At 40.5% G+C, this 19,680-nt stretch overlaps 1 protein-coding gene across 10 annotated transcripts in view; it reads left to right on the top strand.

Moving 5' to 3' along the window:
• Positions 1-19,680, top strand: part of LOC135089215 (uncharacterized) — a 129,056-nt gene that overhangs the window by 7,289 nt on the left and 102,087 nt on the right. For all 10 annotated transcript variants that reach the window (XM_063984584.1, XM_063984583.1, XM_063984580.1 and 7 more), the window contains exons 2-3: positions 7,262-7,406; positions 10,510-10,560. In XM_063984584.1, the coding sequence (XP_063840654.1) occupies positions 7,382-7,406; positions 10,510-10,560 (76 nt within the window). In that variant the 5' untranslated portion in view covers positions 7,262-7,381. The remainder of the gene's footprint in view (positions 1-7,261; positions 7,407-10,509; positions 10,561-19,680) is intronic.

Here is a 19,680-nt window from a genome sequence, read left to right as displayed (position 1 = left end):
GAGGGATGACCACAGCAGCGAAATGGTTGAGGTCAGACAGGGCTTAGGTAATGTGAGACCGACGCCTCTGAAATTATTTAAAGAAAGTTATGGGCAGTGATGAGTGTCTTAGTGAGGATATACTAGCTTCCAGTCATGGTACGAAAACAAAACAAAAAGTCAGATAGCATGTGTGAACATAATAAATACGGATAGGTGTGTTTTGTAGCAACTCAAAGAAGGAAAAAAGTCACAGCACAAGTTACGGTTGCTAGGGAGCTCTACTTCTTCCACCGAGAAATTGCCGTTAATCAGAATCGAACCCATCAACCAATAAGCCTTAAACAAATGACTCACCACAAAGCCTCCTGTCAACTAGTCTTCCACCTTTGACCTTTCTCCTGTCTTTGACCTTAACGACGGTGCTGGGGAATAGTAAGTGGCCTTCACGGATTAACATTAGCGAATATATAAGCACAGGTAAACATTGTTAATAATTGCTACCTAGAATTATGAGGGTGACTGTGCTCTGCCTTCCGATGTGCCTGTGTACCTGTGCCTGTGTTCTCAAAGGGTGAGTTATTTTGTGCATGGATTTGTTTCCACGTGCCCATTGTGTTCTATTTTTTGGCGGTGCTGTGATGCGCGTGTCTGTGGCTGTGAGAACGGTTTAAAAAGGCTTTGTTTTGAGGTAATGTTCAGAATGGCTGATTACTCGTGATGCATTCTTCTACTGCGCTGTCTGTCTGCCTATCTGTTTGTTACTTTACCTGTATGCTTACCTGTGTGTGTGTGTGTGTGTGTGTGTGTGTGTGTGTGTGTGTGTGTGTGTGTGTGTGTTTGATTGTCTCAAGGTCTCTTAGTCTGTTCTTAATGTATCTACGTATGTCTGTATCCACTTGTATATGTTTTTATTCTCTCTCTCTCTCTCTCTCTCTCTCTCTCTCTCTCTCTCTCTCTCTCTCTCTCTCTCTCTCTCTCTCTCTCTCTCTCTCTCTCTCTCTCTCTCTCTCTCTCTCTCTCTCTCTCTCTCTCTCTCTCTCTCTCTCTCTCTCTCTCTCTCTCTCTCTCTCTCTCTCTCTCTCTCTCTCTCTCTCTCTCTCTCTCTCGGCCGCGCACACAAAGAGCCGCGTCAAGACTCCCACAGCCGCGAACTCAGCGAGGATCTTCTGCCGCGCGAGGTTGATAGTAATCCAATTTGCATTGCTTAATGGACTTGGCCCGTGGAGGGAGACGCAGAGGGCCGTCGCCATGGAGACTTCCTTGGCTATATTCAGAGGGCCTTCTACTGTATCGGATGTCCCCCTCACCTGTCTCGTCAGGTTAATTGCTTGTCTCTCTGTGATGTAGATGCGCGTTGGGCTGGTGGAAAATTAGCAAGGGAGTGAGTGATACAAGTAGCTTTTGTCTGTCCCGAGTCTAAATGCGGATTTCCAATATATCATGGGTCTTTTTTCGTGCTGAGTTTCGTGGAATTATTGTTTTGTCAACTGTATTGTTCTCGAAGACCAAACAAAGTACTTTACTCTCCCATATGAAGACTCCTCGCCTCTGTCTGTCTTCCTCTCTCTTGATCTTCCTCCATTTTTACCTCCCCGTCTCGTCCTCCTCTCCCAAGATACCTTGCGTCCTTCCTACCACCTCCTTCTACTCATTCTTCCTCCACTCTCGTCCCTTCCCTTCCTCCTTCTCCTTCTCTGTCTCCCCACAGAAGTAATCCAGCAGTGAGTCTCTTGTTTCATTTGGAATTACCAGCTCAGACCGACTATTGTCCACCCACAATAGCCAACCCGAACTGGAGTCTTCATTTGTCGGGAGGCTGAGGAGGGGAGGGCCGCGTGAGGTAGAAAGAGAGAGAAGGAGAGGAAGTGGAATAAAGACCAAAGAAAAGAAAGAAACACAAGGTAGAAGTTGGGACTGAAGACTGGATGGGTGCTGAAGTGATACGTGAGGAGGAGGAGGAGGAGGAGGAGGAGGTATTGGAAAAGAAGAGTCAGAGAGATGAGTCATCGTAGTAGCAGTGGTAGTGGCAGTAGCAATAGTAGTTGTAGTAGTAGTAGTAGTAGTAGTAGTAGTAATGGCAAAGAAGAATAAAAGTAGGAAGAGGAGGAGGTGGGGGTGGTGGAGTAAGTGGAAGCGGCAGTGGTATTAGAAGCAGAAAAAGAAAAGAAGAGAAAGAGGTAAAATGTCTGAACGGATGAGCTAATATGGACTAATTTATGCAGAAGATGGTGATGGATTCATTGCTTGGCTTCGTTCACTGGTAGGAAGTGGAAGCAAGGTGGAGAAGTGAAAAGAAGAAAAGAGTGAGGAGAATTAAGTGGGAAGACACAAGAAGCTGTTTAGAATAAGGTTTACTAAAATGTACAATAATACACACACACTCTCTCTCTCTCTCTCTCTCTCTCTCTCTCTCTCTCTCTCTCTCTCTCTCTCTCTCTCTCTCTCTCTCTCTCTGTTAAGGTTATTGAGTTCAGTACACATATTCAAGGTTATTTAGTAATTACTCTAGCTTATCCGATGTATTTTAACGTTTAATTATAGAGAAAGGTTATAAGGCACACACACACACACACACACACACACACACACACACACACACACACACACACACAGAGAGAGAGAGAGAGAGAGAGAGAGAGAGAGAGAGAGAGAGAGAGAGAGAGAGAGAGAGAGAGAGAGAGAGAGGGAGGTTGCATAAGAAGAGATGAGACGAGATTAAGGAAATGTGGGAAGCGAGGGAACGGTAGGGGAGAGAAGTTGAGAGGGAGGGGGCGCATCTCCCTTCCCCCTGGACGCCATAAGTTTCATTCTAAGGGTTTAGGGAAGGGGAAGAGGAAGCAGGGAGCCCTTTAATGCAACCCTTGTAGAGACCAGAGGAAACCCCCTTACCTCCTGACCTCCTTTCCCTTATTTCCTCCTCTTTCTCTTCCTTCTCCTCCCATCTCACCACTACATTTCACACTCTTCCTCCGGCTCTACCCCCGTTCCTTGTGTTTCTCCTCTCCCTGTTCTCCATTTGGCAAACTCTTTCATCCTCTTTTAATTTTCTCTCTACTCTTCTTCGTCCTCTCCTTCTGCTTTCTTTCTCTTGGCTCGTTCCTCTCCCTACTGCATTCTTTCGTCTCCCTTGCCTCTCCCCTTCCTTACCTCTCTTTCTATGTGCTCTGTATCCTCTTTCTTATTACTCTGTACAACTTTTATCAGTTCATCCTCTTAGATTTTGTTTTCACACTTTAGTCGTTCATCAGTCATCTCTTTTTTCTTACTGTTTTCCTACCTTCTCTTCCTCCTCCTCGATTTTCTACTTGTTTTTAATCTCCTTATCTTCTCATTCGTGTACGCTTTTGTTTCCTCTTTTTTCTTCCTTACTTATGTTTTTCCTGTCTACTTTTTCTCTTACTTTTCTTCTTTGGCATTATGGTTGCATCCTACTTTATTTATTTTTATTCTTATTACCCTTCCTTCATGTCAACCTTCAAATCTCTCTCTCTCTCTCTCTCTCTCTCTCTCTCTCTCTCTCTCTCTCTCTCTCTCTCTCTCTCTCTCTCTCTCTATCTATCTGTCTGTATACTAGTAATGCACTTTATCCTTTCGCATCTGTACCTTTCCTACGCCTCAACTCCTCCACTGGCATACCCTCCTCATAATTCGCATATCCTGTTGAAAAATGCCTTAAGGACATGCTTAAGGTCTCTTCCTGCACGGCGGCAACCTTGTGAAGTCATTAATGCTACAGCAAGGTCACTGGTCGTCCTCACCTCACGAAATGTCAACGAACTAGCGCTGTTGTTCTGCTTATCGATTTCCTCTGACATTTTCGCCACTAGAGGGCGTGTCTGCTCTGACTGACACACACAGACACACATACATACACACAACGCACCTTCGCTCCCTCTCTCCCTCTCCTTCCCTTCTATAGCACTGCGTTGTATAGCCAGTGGACTAAGAGGAAGATTGAGTTACCTGATGGAGGGGAAGAATCGCTCGGGACGTGAGAGAAAACCTAGGCAATTAAGGGGAAACTATTGTACGCGGGACGAGGGACGGTTTAGAAATTGGGTTCGGAGATTAGTAGGGCTTGTGTGTACTTGCATGAGTTAAATGTAAGAGAAAAGGGGATCTGTAATGGATCTGTGTGTATTTGAATGAGTTAAATACTGCAGGGAAAGGAATTTAGATTGTGAAAAGTGCCATATTTTACTTTAAGGCTGCTATATACTACTACTACTACTGCTACTATTCCTGCTACTGCTACTACTACTACTACTACTACTACTACTACTACTACTACTACTACTACTACTACTACTACTACTACTACTGTTGCTGCTGCTGCTGCTGCTGCTGCTGCTGCTGCTATTGTTGTTGGTGTCATTGTTGTTGCTGCTGCTGCTGCTGTTGTTGTTGTTGTTGTTGTTGTTGTTGTTGTTGTTGTTGTTATCAAAGTTGTCTCTCGCAGAATTCCTGTTTTAAGTAATGTTTTTACGGCGTGCTTTTCGATGTAGTTGTTCTCATGAAATAAAATATTGAATTACTACACGGCCTTGTTTGAGAATACTTTTTTTTTTTCCTTGTCGTTCTTATTACTTTTACCTTTATTTCTACATTTCGTAGTTGTAATGGTAGCGAGACTAGCTTAGTAGTAGTAATATTACGAAATTGTTTAAAAGAATTATTAATAATATAAAATTGAGATGAAAAGATGAAATGCAAAGAAAAGTATGCAAAAATAAATAAGGAAAGGATGTAGAAAAAGTGTTCTGAAGTAATTTAATCACTGCAGGTCATCAGGGTTGTTGACTTACACGTTTGATCGTCCGTAAAAACTGTCGGCCTGACCACGTCGTTAGAGAGAGAGAGAGAGAGAGAGAGAAGAGAGAGAGAGAGAGAGAGAGAGAGAGAGAGAGAGAGAGAGGAGAGAGAGAGAGAGAGAGAGAGAGAGAACATAGATTAAGGTGAGAGGGGAGATGGGAAGAGAGATTTATTGTGAAGTGGTGTTGCAAGCAGAGGAGATGGAAGAGGGAAGAAAGGAAGGAAAGAAGGAAGGAAGGAAGGAAGGAAGGGAACATAGATATAAAGAGAAGTGTCTTGATAGGGATATGGAATGTGTGTGTGTGTGTGTGTGTGTGTGTGTGTGTGTGTGTGTGAGGAAAATTTTCGTTTTTATGCAATATTTTTACTTTTTCCTCGTCTACTCTTTCTTTATTTTCTTTCTCGTTAACGATGACGCGCAAACTGACACAGAAAATAGTACACAAAATAAACGTAAATATCTTCGCTTTTCTAACATTCTCTCTGTTTTCTCTTTGAAAACGAAAACGGAAGTGAGAGAAAAAAAACAAAAACAGGAATCAAGGGAAAGGAAATGAACGAAGGGAAGAAAACACAAGAGCAATGGAAGAAAAAAACCTAGAGGTGGAAGTAGTTTTTGGAGGAGGAGGAGGAGGAGGAGGAGAAGGAGGAGGAGGAGAAGGAGAAGAAGGAGAATGAAAAGGAGGAGAGGGGGGGGGAGGAGGAGGAGGAGGAGGAGGAGAAGGAGGAGAAGGAGAAGGAGGAGAATGAAAAGGAGGAGGAGGGGGGCGAGGAGGAGGAGGAGGAGGAGGAGGAGGAGGAGGAGAAGGAGGATATAGAATTAAGAAAGGAAGAAGAAGAAGAAACTGGGAGAAAAAGAATGAGGATTAGAAGAAAGAAAACAAGGAGAAAAAGTAAATCAGGAGAAGATTTGGAAGAGGAGAATATGGTGGAGGAGGAGGAGGAGGAGAGTGTAGCAAAGAAATAAGAGGAAGGAAGAGTAAGAAGAAAGAAACTGAGAAGAATAGGGAGAAGGAGAGAAACAAAGGAAGAAAAAAGTCAAAGAAAAAGGAAGAAAAAAAGAAGAAAAACAAGAAAACAAGAAGAGGAAGGAAGAGAAGAAGAAAAAGAAAAAAAGAAGAAGAAAGAGAAGGATGACTAGGAGATGAGGAAGAGGAGAAAGAGGCTGGCTGAAGAAGAGGAGGCGATAGGGAAGATGTGAGGGTGGTGGAGCATCAAGATACACTTCACTCTTCCCACACTTTCCCGTCTTAGAGCCGCAAATTTCCGCCAAACTCCTTCCCTAATTGATCGAACATAAACAGAGGCGGGCATGGGCGTCGCCAAGACAAACAGAGGCGGTGTTTTGAGAGGCCAGGGACGCCCGACCTTCACGTGGCTGAGTGAAATGGTTATTCGTCTCTGAAACCACGTGTGTCTTGCTCTTGTTTCTTTCTGAGTTCTTTACATTTTTTTTTGCATTTTTTTTTTTTTAATATTGGTTGTTTTCATTCATTTCTAAGTTGTGTTACTTATATTTGTTTAAATTCTCTATCTCAAAATTATTTTCATTTTCTTTTATTTTTCTTAGATTTTTTTTTTCGTTTATTTACGCGACAGATTTTTATTTTCATTAGTTACTTTGTCATACATTTGTTAATATTACTTGCACGTTCTTCTTTTACAAGACGCGGGTTAGTTTTTTCTTCCTAATAGGTTTAATACATTTAGTTTTCCCACACTTAAAGTAAGGACATTACTTGTTTTTTTTTCTTTTTTTTTTTTTTTTTTTTATTTCTCAGACACTTTTCATTTACAGTAAGTTTCAATTAGCTTTTACGCAATTAATTTAATAGAGCTTGTTTTCTGTCATCCTCCATCTTAAAAAAAAAAAGTGTTATTTGTCTTTCCCTTTATTTGCTTAATATTTTTTTTATATACGTTCATCGTTCAAAATAAGTTTGACATTTTTTCATCTCTCTATCGTGCGTATACATAAGATTTCATGATTGTATTTTTTTTTTTTTACAAAACTCTTCAGTTCTTCGGCATGTTTTTACTCTCCTCTACGTACGTCACAGTAAATTCAATCTTTCTTTTTCTTATAGTTTAAACAGATTATCACTGCCACATATCACAGGTATCGCAAGCTTAGGTACTGGCAGCTTTTAATCCATTTACTTCAATTCCTTAGAGAATCTTTGGCGTGTTCTTCAGTTCTCCAGACGCCGTCACCTCTCTCCCAGGAGCCTCCAAACACACCCATTTTGGTGAGGATTCAGAGTCAACACGAGGAGATTAATGGGATTGCCCGTGAGACCAGCGGGAGCGACACACGCCGTCTGTGGCCCACCATTTACCAACGCCGCGCCCCCACCACCCGCGTCCTGGCTCCGTATTTCACTCTTTACTCGATTTAACCATTAAGGGGATCATTACACTCACACACTCGGCCGCGTACGAGTCATCAAATTAATTGGTGTTTCAGGCGTAATGGAATTAACCGAAGGAGAGCCACAAAACCGCTTCACTTCCCCCTACCAAGCCTCATCTGTACGCCCAAAGCGGTTCCTGAAGGGGATGGATTGACGGAGGCGCTGCAGGAGGAATGTTCGTGTGCCTTTTGAAGCTGTGTAAGTGATAGGTGTGCATGTGTGTGTGTGTGTGTGTGTGTGTGTGTGTGTGTGTGTGTCAGTTTGTCAGGTCCATGTTTTGTTTTCATTTTCATATTTTGTGTGATATGTCTTTTTTTCTCCTTTATTTCTTATTAATAGTTAACTTCATCTGTTATTATTATTATTATTAATATTATTATTATTATTATTATTATTATTATTATTATTATTTTTATTATTATTATTATTATTATTATTATTATTATTGTTGTTGTTGTTGTTATTATTACTTTCGTTATTATTTTATCATCATTATCATTTTATCTCTATCTTATAAATTTCGACTTCTTTTTTTTATAATTTATAACTTTTTTTATATATAAATTATAATATATATATATATATATATATATATATATATATATATATATATATATATATATATATATATATATATATATATATATATATATATATATATATATATATAATTATAATATATATAAATTATAATTTATAACCATCATCCCCCATTTTCTTCCATTTATCCTTTTCGTGGTGTATTTTTTTTTTTCTTCCTTACCTATGAATTTTTCTTACTCTGTTTCCAATCGGTCATTACTAGTGCTGACCTGTTTCCAATCGGTCATTACTAGTGCTGACCTGTTTCCAATCGGTCATTACTAGTGCCGTTACAGTGTCATACGTTCTTTAATTTCTGTTGGCATATTTATTTTCTCCCCTTTTTTTCTACCTTTTTCATCCTCCCCTTAAATGTTTTCCTCCACTTACTCTCTTTTTTTTTTTTATCATTCACTCACTTGGCTCTTCTTCCCTTCCTCTACCTCACCTATCTTAGAAATCATCTTTCTTCATTCTTTTCTTCCAGTATTATCCCTTCTCTCCCCTTTTTTCCTCCTATTTTCACTGTGTAGTCTTACTCCTTGTTCCCTTCATTCCTGTAATCTTTCTTCTCTCTCCCTTTTTTTCCCGTTCTTTCTCCTTTGTTTGTTTGTTTTTCCTTGCCTTTATCCTTTCTTTTTTTTCTCTCTTTTTAACTCGTTTCATTATCCTCCCTTTCTCTCTGGTACCTTTCCTTCTCCCATTGCCTGTCTTTAGCCTTTATTTTTCTTCCCTTCTTCTCCAACAACTTTCTCCCATTCTTGTCTGTTTTTTCCTTTCGTTTTTTTTTTCCTTCTTCCTTCCTCTGCAATGCTTTTCTTAATCTCATTGCTTTCTTTTAGCATTCATTTTCCTCTTCTCTTCTTCTTCAGTAACTTTCTCAGTTCCTTCCTTTTCCCTTATTTTATAGTCTTTATCGTTCTTGCCTTTGCTCTTCCCTTCGTTTTTCTTCCTTCTTTCCTCTCCAATACCTTTCATTGTCTCATTTCCTTCGTTTTTTCATCATTTTCTTCTTCCTTTCTCAAATAGCTTTCTTCCATTCTTCTTTATTTTTTCTTCCTTCTCTTCTTCAGTTGCTTTTCTTCACCCTTCGTCCTTCATTTTCTCTTCTCTTTCCTATCCTTCACTTATTCCCCTTCGTTTTTTTTTCATCGTTTTTTTCTTTTTCCCTTCTCAAATAACTTTCATTCTCCTTTTTTTTTCCTCCCTTTCTTCTTCAATTGCTTTTCTTCTCCCTTCGCCCTTCATCTTCCTTTCCTCTTCGGTACCTTCCTTTTTATAACTGCCTTCATTCTTCTTCCTCCTTCCCTCACTAGTACCCTTCCTTTCTCTCTCTCTCTCTCTCTCTCTCTCTCTCTCTCTCTCTCTCTCTCTCTCTCTCTCTCTCTCTCTCTCTCTCTCTCTCTCTCTCTCTCTCTTGTCCCTCCCTCAATATTCCCCGCACGTTGAGGGACAAACTAGTTCCCAAGACAACTTTCTTCCCTTGCCACAGATTTACCACTGACAGAGATTACTTTATTATTTTTTCATGCCTCGATGCTTATTATTTTCCCTCTTCTCCCTTTTCCACACCGACATTTACGTTTCCGGGTGTTTCTTTCTTTTTTTGGCTCAGTCTGCCCTTGCTGTGTCGAAGGTGAGTTTGTTTTAGTGATTCTTCTTTTTTCTTTTTTTTTTCTTCTTTTTTTCTTTTTTCCTTCTTTTCTTTTTTTTCTTTTTCTTTTTTTTTTCTTCTTCATATATATATACTCATTATATAAAAAAAAATCAATGAGTAATTTCAGGTCAATGGATTTAAATGACAAAATTATACATTTATAACGGTAGGGTATGCCTATTTCCTGTTACATTTTTTTTTTCTTCTTTTTGCAAGCAGGCAGTAAACAATCAATCGGTCTAGTTGTTTGTGTTGTTGTTGATGTTGTTTGGTCATCAATATCATAATCTTTTTCTTTTTCACCATCATAATCATCATCACCATCATCATCATCATCATCATCATCATCATCATCATCATCATCATCATCATTCTCCTCTTCGTATTCGCTTTCTTTTTCTCCATTATCATCGTATGATTATATTGGGTGATGCTGTTTTTTTTTTTTTTCTAGGCAGATAAGTTTCGATGTTCATATTTTTCTTTTATGTTTGAACTTTTTTTTCATTCCAGTTTGATCACGCAATTTGAGTCAGTACAATAAAATATCGGGAATGCATTCTTTCTCTATGGAATTGACACACGGATGGCTTCAATTAGTGTAACTACTAACATGCCTCCTCTTTTTAATTGTGACCGTTGTGTTCGAGATACAGAAAGGGGCTGTATTTTTCCAGAGGTCAAAGAAAACGTTCAGTAAAAAATGAAACCTCGAATTAAATAAAAAAAAAAAAAAACATATATACCTTTGAGGTTATTGCAATAAAAAGAACAAAAAATCATGAGAGTTCAGGATACAAAGACGCTAGAGATGAGACATTATGCTGCATTAATAAAAAAAAAATCTAAAATATACGAGGCAAAAAAAATGTAACATTACCAACGAGAAAATAAAGAAAAGGAACAAAAAAGAAAATAACAAGGAAATCCTAAGAAGCTGTTTGAGGCTTTCACTTATATACAAATATTCCTTTTACTATTCTTGATTTTCAGTATTCTAAAGATTTTTTAATACTTATCAAGAGATGGAATGGTTTTCCGATAATTGCTTCTCTTCTGCAGCCTCAGGAGTGTGGCGCCCCTGGGAGGCGAGTAGCGTCAGGGATGCTGCAGGTACGCGGAGAGAGAGAGAGAGAGAGAGAGAGAGAGAGAGAGAGAGAGAGAGAGAGAGAGAGAGAGAGAGAGAGAGAGAGAGAGAGAGATGTAGGAGTAGGAAGAACATTTTTACGTATACATATGACTATTCATTTTTTGTTTATATTCATATATGTATATTTAATTTTGTGTGGCGTGTGTGCGTGTGTGTGTGTGTGTGTGTGTGTGTGTGTGTGTGTGTGTGTGTGTGTGTGTGTGTCGATGAGTGGGTGGGAATACCATCATGGCAGTTATTTGTAGAGATAGAAAAAATATAGTAAACATTAAGATCTTTTCAAAACTTTAAAAAAAATAGATAACCACAGTGAAATCAAGAATATGAACGTAAGAATATGAACGTAATGAAATATAGAAATTATTAGTAACATGATTCTGTCGCGTAAGAAAACGAAAAAGGATAGAGAGAGGAAGGAAGGAATGGAGGACAGAGGAAGGGAAGGAAAAAGAAGGAACGAAAGGAATGAATCAATCAAGAAAGTGAGTAAAAATAAAAGGAAAGAGGAAAGGAGAGGAAAGGAAAAGGAAAAGGATGTATTTAAGGGGAGTAAGAAAAGAAGGGAAGGAGAGAGGAAAGAAAGGGGAGTGAAGGAGGAGGAAAAGAAAAAGGAAAAGAGAGAATAAGCACATGGTAGAAATGAGAAAATATTAATTAAAAAAGAAAGAAACGAGGAAGAATAAAAGGAAAAAAAATATATAGGAAGAGACAGAAAGGAAGGATAGGGCAATGAGGAGAGTGAACAGAAGGGAAACTAAATAAAGTGGATTTAGAAAAGGAAGGGAGGAGGTAGAAGGAAGGGAAATAACTTGTCAGAGAAGGGAGGGAGGGAAGGAGGAGAGGATGACGAAGGAGAGAGGGAAGGAGGCAAGGGGGTCCAGCCAGACACCCCATAAAGTCAGGCCCTTGAGACTGTCTTCTAAATTGCTGTTATAAAATGGATCATTCTGCTTCTTCCAACACCTTGTTCTTCATTCTGCTGTGCTCTCTCTCTCTCTCTCTCTCTCTCTCTCTCTCTCTCTCTCTCTCTCTCTCTCTCTCTCTCTCTCTCTCTCTCTCTCTCTCTCTCTCTCTCTCTCTCTCTCTCTCTCTCTCTCTCTCTCTCCTTCCGGCGGTTCTCACATCTTTTCATTCCATTCCATATTCTTAACGTAGTCTCTTCATTTTACATCGTTATCGTTGAGTCTTCTCGTTCTGGGCGTTGCTAAAATGATTTCCCTCATTCAGCCAAAGTGATTTCGTAAATTTCGACGTTTGATTTCACAAAGGGAAGTGATTTTCCCCCATTACTTCTTAACGATCTCACTTTATATTTGCTTTCATTCGTGTGTTTTTCATTCTGCTGTACCACGTCTTTCATTGGTCTAGTCAGAGAAAATGATACCAGAGAGAGAGAGAGAGAGAGAGACGAGGAGTACGATGACAACAACGACAACCAGGCGATCACCAGTTCATTCATCCACTCTGACCCACGTTCCAGACTTTTGTTAATCCCGCGGCGCCAGTCCCCGAGGAGCGGCGCCGCGTTCTGTCCTGTCCTTTCTACATCAGGTTCTGTCTAATTTACTGCAGCGCCTCATGAGACTCCGAAGACACAATGCGTTCGTACTCACAACAATTCAAGCGCTCGATCATGGTAACTAAAAAACCGAGGCTGCTGCTTTTGTCCGTGTGCTTTACGTTCGCCAGGTGAGCCTCGTTCATGGGCGCCGCTCAGGAGGTGCCGTTCAATATGAAGGCTCCCGTCTGTGGCTCTTGTGAAATGAATCGTCGGTGTTGTAGGGAAGAGTTAGACTTACACTGATTCATGTTTCCTTCCTTGGTAGTTTTCTGTGAGTAATATTGTCTTTGTGTTAGTTGTTGTTGTGGTGGTATATGAATGGTTTATGATGGTGGTGGTGGTGGCGGTGGTAGTGGAAATGGTGGTGGTAGTCATAGTAGTAAGTACTAGTAATAGTAGTAGTAGGGGGAGGAGGAGAAGAGGAGGAGGAGAGGAGGAGTAGTAGTAGTTGTTTTTTTATCTTGTTTCTCTTGTTCTTGTTTTCTTCTTTGTTCTTTGTGCTTCTTGTTTTTGGTCCTGTTTTTTTTCTTGTTCTTGTCCTAACAGCAGCAGCAATGATAATAACAGCACCATTAGAACCACGCAGCAGCAGCAGCAGCAGTAGTAGTAGTAGTAGTAGTAGTAGTAGTAGTACGTAGGTAGTAGTAGTAGTAGTAGTAGTAGTAGTAGTAGTAGTACGTAGTAGTAGTAGTAGTAGTAGTAGTAGTAATAGTAGTAGTAGTAGGAGGAGGAGGAGGAGGAGGAGGAGAGGAGGAGGAGGAGGAGGAGGAGGAGGAGGAGGAGAAGAAGAAGAAGAAGAAGTAGCAGTAGCAGAATTAGTATTAGCAGCAGCAGCAGCAGCAGCAGGAGCAGTAACAACAGCCAAGAGCAGCAGTAGTATCAGTAGTATTAGCAGCAGTAGCATTAGCGCTGGCAGATTCGTCAGTCTAATTAAAGGCTTGATGGCAGTGGGGTGCTGATGGCCCGCGGGGAGGCACCGTGAGGGCGGTGGTGGCAGCATTGTTGATGGCAGTCTCGATGGTAACGAGGGAGGCATTGGCGGCAGGAGGCGAGTGTGGGGAGAGTAAACACGGCGGCGGAGAGTGTGTGTCGTGTGGTTGGCGGTGTTTTACTCAGGGTGAAGGGCTGTTCTGTCCCCCTCCTCTCCCTTCCCATCCCCCCGACGCTCTCTGCCAGGTGAGGAGGGTGCGCGTCTCCCTCGTGCAAACATGTACATTTAACCAACAAGCAACTTATGCACAGCACCTCTCACGCCCAAACTGCGCTACACATCGTACCTAATTGTTGATGCTAAACCAGCTACATCGGCGGGAATGAAGATCTAAATCAGGGAGCCAAACGGGTATTGCAATTCGTACCTCACGCGGTTGTGTCTCGCGAGCACGCTAAGCAATGTCCGCCTTTGTGTACATCACGTAGCAAGAAAGAACCTTAAGACTTGAAACTTTTCTCAGTCTGGATACCTCGCACCGCTGGGGTGAGAAAGGGAAAGATGTGGCGCTGCAGCAGTGAGGGAAGGGGGAATGAAGGGATTTGGGAGCACAGCAACGTGAAGGAGGAGGAGGAGGAGGAGGAGGAGAGAGGAGGAGGAGAGGAACAGGTGGTAGTGGTAGTGGAGATGGCTGCTAGGTGAGAACGAGAAAGGGAAGAAGGGTAGGTAAGATAGAGGAGGAAAGAGCGGGATAGGTGGGGAGGAGGAGGAGGAAGAAGAGAAAAGAGGAGGAGGAGGAGGGAAATACGCAAGGAGGCGGAGAATAGTACGCAAGGAGGAGAAGAGTGCACAAGGAGGAAGCGGAGGAAGACGAGGAGGAAGAGAATAGATAAGGAGGACCTTTGTAGAGAAGAATATTGAGTGAAGGGAAAGAAAGGTATGGGGAGGACATATAAAGAAGAGGAGGAAGAAAAAGGAGAGGAGGAAGGTATGAAAGCATAAGGAGGTGGAAGAGGATGATAAGTAGATAGGACATGTGTGGAGAGTAACAAATAAATAGAAGAAAAGTATAGGGAGAGCATGAGTAGGAAGGAAAAGAAGATAAGGAGGGTATGGTGGAGAAGGAAGGGGAAGCAAGGACCTCACGGGTACCATCCGTCACCGCAGCGCCTATACCCACTTCGAGAACACCCGCGGGAAGAGGAAGAGGAGCAGAAGGAGAAAGGTGGGAGTTGAAGGGCTTCCAGGAGGCTCTCTGATTACCCCCGGGAGCCCCTGTGCCTGGCCTCCCCCGGGACGGCAGAGCGACGACGCCTCACTCACCGTCAGCAGCCAGTCCCGTCCAATCAGTCAGGCAGGCAGTCCCGGCTGATAGGACGAGGTGATGCGAGGCGGCTGGGCTTCGTGTGAGTGGGCTTGGTGGGTTAGGAGGACTGATAGAAGTGGGTTGGTGGTTGCTTGTCTGATCTGTGTGGCTGTCTGCTTGCGTGGGTTAATAGAGCTGGGGGATGGTGGGTCAGTGAAGTGGAGTGTTGAGGTGTGAAGTGAGAAGGACCTGTGGGTGTATCATGCAGTGGCGCTTTCAACCTTTAATACAGTGATAAGCGCGGCAATATCTTGTGACGTTAGACTGGAAGGTGCAGTGAAGAGACGACTTGTGGTTCCTGTATCGTTATGCCAGCGTGACAGCCTGATTAGTGTGCCTTATCTCCCACATTATGAAGTGATTTTAAAGTGCCCCATCATCACCATCATCATCATCATCATTATCCTTATTATCACTGACACCTCCATTTTCAGCATATATGAGGGAGTGGATTAAGCCTCCTCATCTGACCTGTTATTTATCATCCACCTGTTTCAATAAGCACTGCAGGTATAGTATAGGCTTCACTGCATAACTTTCACTGTGGAGAATATATAATCACTGCAAGAAAACTCAGTATTACCTTTGAGCCTGAAAATTCACATCGCTGTTCATAAGAATCTGTCACGTAAACTTATTCCTACACGCATCAAGAAACTCGACTAGCAAAAAATATATTATCTACATACATGTCCATGAGGGGATGATGAATAATGAGAGTGAGAGTGAGGATAATAAAAACTCGCTGCCTGTGTAATATCTTAATTCACCAACGAAAAATATAAAATTTATTGCGAAAAAGAGAAATGATTAAAAGCGAAGTGGGAATCAAGCTCGGTTTTAATTTTTGACAAACGTATGCACACGCACGCACCAGGTTCTTGTGTGTGTGTGTGTGTGTGTGTGTGTGTGTGTGTGTGTGTGTGTGTGCGTGCGCTTTAGAGAGAGAGAGAGAGAGAGAGAGAGAGAGAGAGAGAGAGAGAGAGAGAGAGAGAGAGCGTGCTTGTAAAATATCTTTTGTTTCATATAAAAGGGAAAAAAATCTTCCCCCTGAGGCGACATGGAAGAAAAAGAAATATGAACTGGAGAAGATGAAAAACCTAAACAATAAGAAAACAAAGAGCGTTACAAAATATTCATGTAACTCAATCTGAGATAAAGTTCATTTTAACAAAAACCAGAATGAGAAGAGATGGAGTTAGAAAAAAAGAAATCGAAACAATAGGGAAAAAGACAAAACACAAAATGAAAAGATAGCTAGAAAAGAGGAAGAAACAAAGAAAAGGGATTAAAGGGAAGGAGGGAGGAGGAATAGGGGAATGACGCAAAGATGACAGGAATAAAGGTGAAGGAAGAGGTGGAGCAGAGCAAAGGAGAGCAGAGTAGAGGGGGGTAGACATCCGGAGGGACAACACAAGCCGCACACGAGTCCTCTTTGAGTTCAACAGTTCCTTTTAAGCTTTAGTCTAACCTTCAAGTACAAGAAATTAAGAGTGCTTAGAGAGAGTAAGCACAAAGGAAAAGGAAAACAATCGTTGTACTTGAACTAAATAAAGCCTTTTTTTTTTACATCATCCAAACTCATCTCCAATTACTAATTATGTTTAAAGTAACGCACAGCTACTTAACTAATAAGGATGAGACGAGGAAAGAGAACAAACGAAAGGAAGAGAGGGGGAGAGATGCTGTGTAGGCAGAGATAACCAAGTATTAGGGAAAACGAAGCTGAACTCGATTGCAGGAGTGGCTAAAGTAAACTGATAGACTACTAGAAGAGATCTTTATTATACATGTAACTCGAGATGATGGAAGGGATATTATAGAGAAACATTCTTTTATGAACATCAGACGAGGCGAGGACGACAAAGAGACTGAAAAGGAGAGACAGAAAAAATAATAAACAATAGCAATGACTCGCCACAAAGAGACAGGAGAAATAAATCTACGGAGGCATTTGGGAATTGAGAGAGAGAGAGAGAGAGAGAGAGAGAGAGAGAGAGAGAGAGAGAGAGAGAGAGAGAGAGAGAGAGAGAGAGAGAGAGAGAGAGAGAGAGAGAGAGAGAGAGAGAGAGAGAGAGAGAGAGAGAGAGCAGAGAGAGGGAGAGTTGTAAACATGGCAATAGAAAAAAATAAAGAAAACACACACACACACACACACACACACACACACACACACACAAAGAGAGAGAGAGAGAGAGAGAGAGAGAGAGAGAGAGAGAGAGAGAGAGAGAGAGAGAGAGAGAAGGAAACATGACAGCAGAAAAAAATAAAGCAGAAAGATAAAGAAAGCAGAGAGAGGGAGAGTTGTAAACATGGCAATAGAAAAAAATAAAGAAAACACACACACACACACACACACACACACACACACACAGAGAGAGAGAGAGAGAGAGAGAGAGAGAGAGAGAGAGAGGAAATGTTGTTGGTGTTCGGCATTGGGTTGAGACAAAAGGGGATGGAAAGGATAGTGGTAGAAGGGAAGAAGAGAAAAGAAGAAAGGGTGGCGTGGGGAGGGAGCTTCACCCCCTACTGATTCCTCAACCATTACCGCAGCGTTACTGGCACCCATTTGTCAACCCCACAGAGAGGGATAGAGAGAGAGAGAGAGAGAGAGAGAGAGAGAGAGAGAGAGAGAGAGAGAGAGAGAGAGAGAGAGAGAGAGAGAGAGAGAGAGAGCCAACGAACAGATAGAATAAAAACAGTACGAATCAAATTTATGAAGGAAGTATGATACGCAAAATTATTAATACAAATGAAAAAAAAAGGTGAAAAACTTGAAGAATTTGTATATCCAACTATTAAAAACAATACATCTGACGTACAACAAAAGCCTAACGTATGATGCATTAAGAAGATTAAAAATAAATTTACGCTAAAAACATGAACACCGGCACCTGTCACAGAGATGAAGATAAACAAATGAGGACTATTTTATTATACCAGGCACGAGTTACGGGAGATTGTTATATGGAGAAAGGGAGAGGGAAAAAAGAAGAAAGAGGAGGAGGAGGAAGTTGCAGAAATAGCGGCAGCAGTAGCAGGAGTAGTAGTAGTAAGAGGATTATTAGTAGGAATAGTAGTAGCAGCAACAGCGGTAGTAGTAGTAGTAATAGTAGTAAGAGGATTAGTAGTAGCAATAGTAATAGCAACAACAGTAGTAGTAGTAGTAGTAGCAACAGCAGTAAGAGGATTAGTAGTAGTGGCAGCAACAGCAACAGTAGTAAGTAGTAGTAGTAGAAGCAGCAGCAGCAGCAGTAGTAGTAGCAGTAGTCGTAGCATTAGTTGTAGTTGTTGTTGTTGTTGTTGTTGCTCTTGTTGTAGTATAGTAGTAACAGAAGTAGTTGTGGTAAGGGTAGTAGTAATGGTTGTTGTTTTTGTTCTTGCTGTTGTTGTAAGTACAAGTAGCATTAAGGACTAACACAGTCCAGTAAAGAGATCAGGTACCGTCAGCTCGAATTTCTTAGTCATCATAATGTTCCCTCTCGGCTTTCATCCCCTCAAGCTGCCGCTCCCTGTCCTACTATCACTCTATACTCTTCACCTCCCCATCTCATCCCTTTCCTCTCCCCTCAGTTATTCTCACCTCCCATGTCTCTCCATTTGTGAACGGGACGCACGTAACCTCTACCTAGAAAAAAGTTGTTTTGAACCGGACTAAAAAATATTACTGTACTCGTAATGTTTTTCTCTCTTTACCCATTTTCACATTTTTTTCTACGCCAGCCTGAAAAGATATATTATACGTATATCATATGGAAAGGCTCTGACTTAAGTAGGAATACATGTTTATTTTTGTTGAGGTTACTGGTTGTTATGCCTTCTGGGAGCTGTTGCTGTTGCTTCTAATACTTACTGTTGCCGCCGCCACTACTACTACTACTACTGCTACTACTACTACTACTACTACTACTACTACTACTTACTACTACTACTACTATTGCTGCTGCTGCTGCTGCTGCTACTACTACTGGCGTTGCTGGTGCTGTTGATGTAGGGCGGCTACTACTACTACTACTGCTGCTGCTGCTGCTGCTGCTGCTGCTGCTGCTGCTGCTGCTACTACTACTACTTCTACTTCTACTACTACTACTTCTACTACTACTACTACTACTACTACTACTACTACTACTACTAATACTAATTATTATTATTATTATTATTATTATTATTATTATTATTATTATTATTATTATTATTATTATTATTATTATTATTATTATTATTATTATTATTATTATTATTATTATTATTATTATTATTATTATTATTATTATTATTATTATTATTATTATTATTATTATTATTATTATTATTATTATTATTATTATTATTGTTGTTGTTGTTGTTGTTGTTGTTGTTGTTGTTGTTAATGTTGTTGTTGTTGTTGTTGTTACTAAAATGATAATTATAATAATAATAATAATAATAATAATTATTTATTATTATTATTATTATTATTATTATATTATTATTATTATTATTATTATTATTATTATTATTATTATGAGGAGGAGGAGAAGGTGGAAGAACACACACAACGAGGGAGGTCACGAACATCTTTTCATGGTACCAAATGTTTCGACTGTCTTAAGTCTTCTTCAGTGGCTTGTAAAACAAAAACACAAAAGTAATAATATTTAGTCATAATATAAAACCAAAATAAAAACATAGGAATTATAAAACTAAAAAGTAGAAAATATATAAAATGTAAAATACATAAAAAAAAGTATAAAAAAAAAACATGAAAGTTATATAATGTTTAGTGGGGTGGCGGACTGCATGTTATTTAACAATGTTTTTTTGTTTCCAATATGTATAGATTCTAATGTTCGTAAATCTATGTTATTACACGAATCTATGATCTTAAAATGTTCTGCACTAAGTTCAACCTTACAAGAAATACTGTGGTCCCTTACGGATGAGTGAGGAAGGATGGCGAAGTGAGCGACCGGTCTGACTCGAACAGCCTAATGTTCGGTGATACTTGTGTGGAAAGAACGAAAGGTGCTTCCCACGTACCCGACCTGGCAGCGCGGGCAGGTAGAACAATATATGATCGACGAGCGTAGGACTGTCGGGATTTGATCTTTGAATTTGAAAAAAAGGCACTAATTTTGAATGAGTTTGTTTAAATTATATGAAGAAGTTGATTTAAGGATAGAATTTTTGGAATTTAAATAACTCTTCCTGAAGATTACGTGAAACTTGTCCGAGATATAGTAATG

This window comes from Scylla paramamosain, chromosome 32 (genome assembly GCF_035594125.1).
Source record: "Scylla paramamosain isolate STU-SP2022 chromosome 32, ASM3559412v1, whole genome shotgun sequence".
Classification (NCBI taxonomy): domain Eukaryota; kingdom Metazoa; phylum Arthropoda; class Malacostraca; order Decapoda; family Portunidae; genus Scylla; species Scylla paramamosain.
This window is presented reverse-complemented; position numbering and strand designations above follow the sequence as displayed.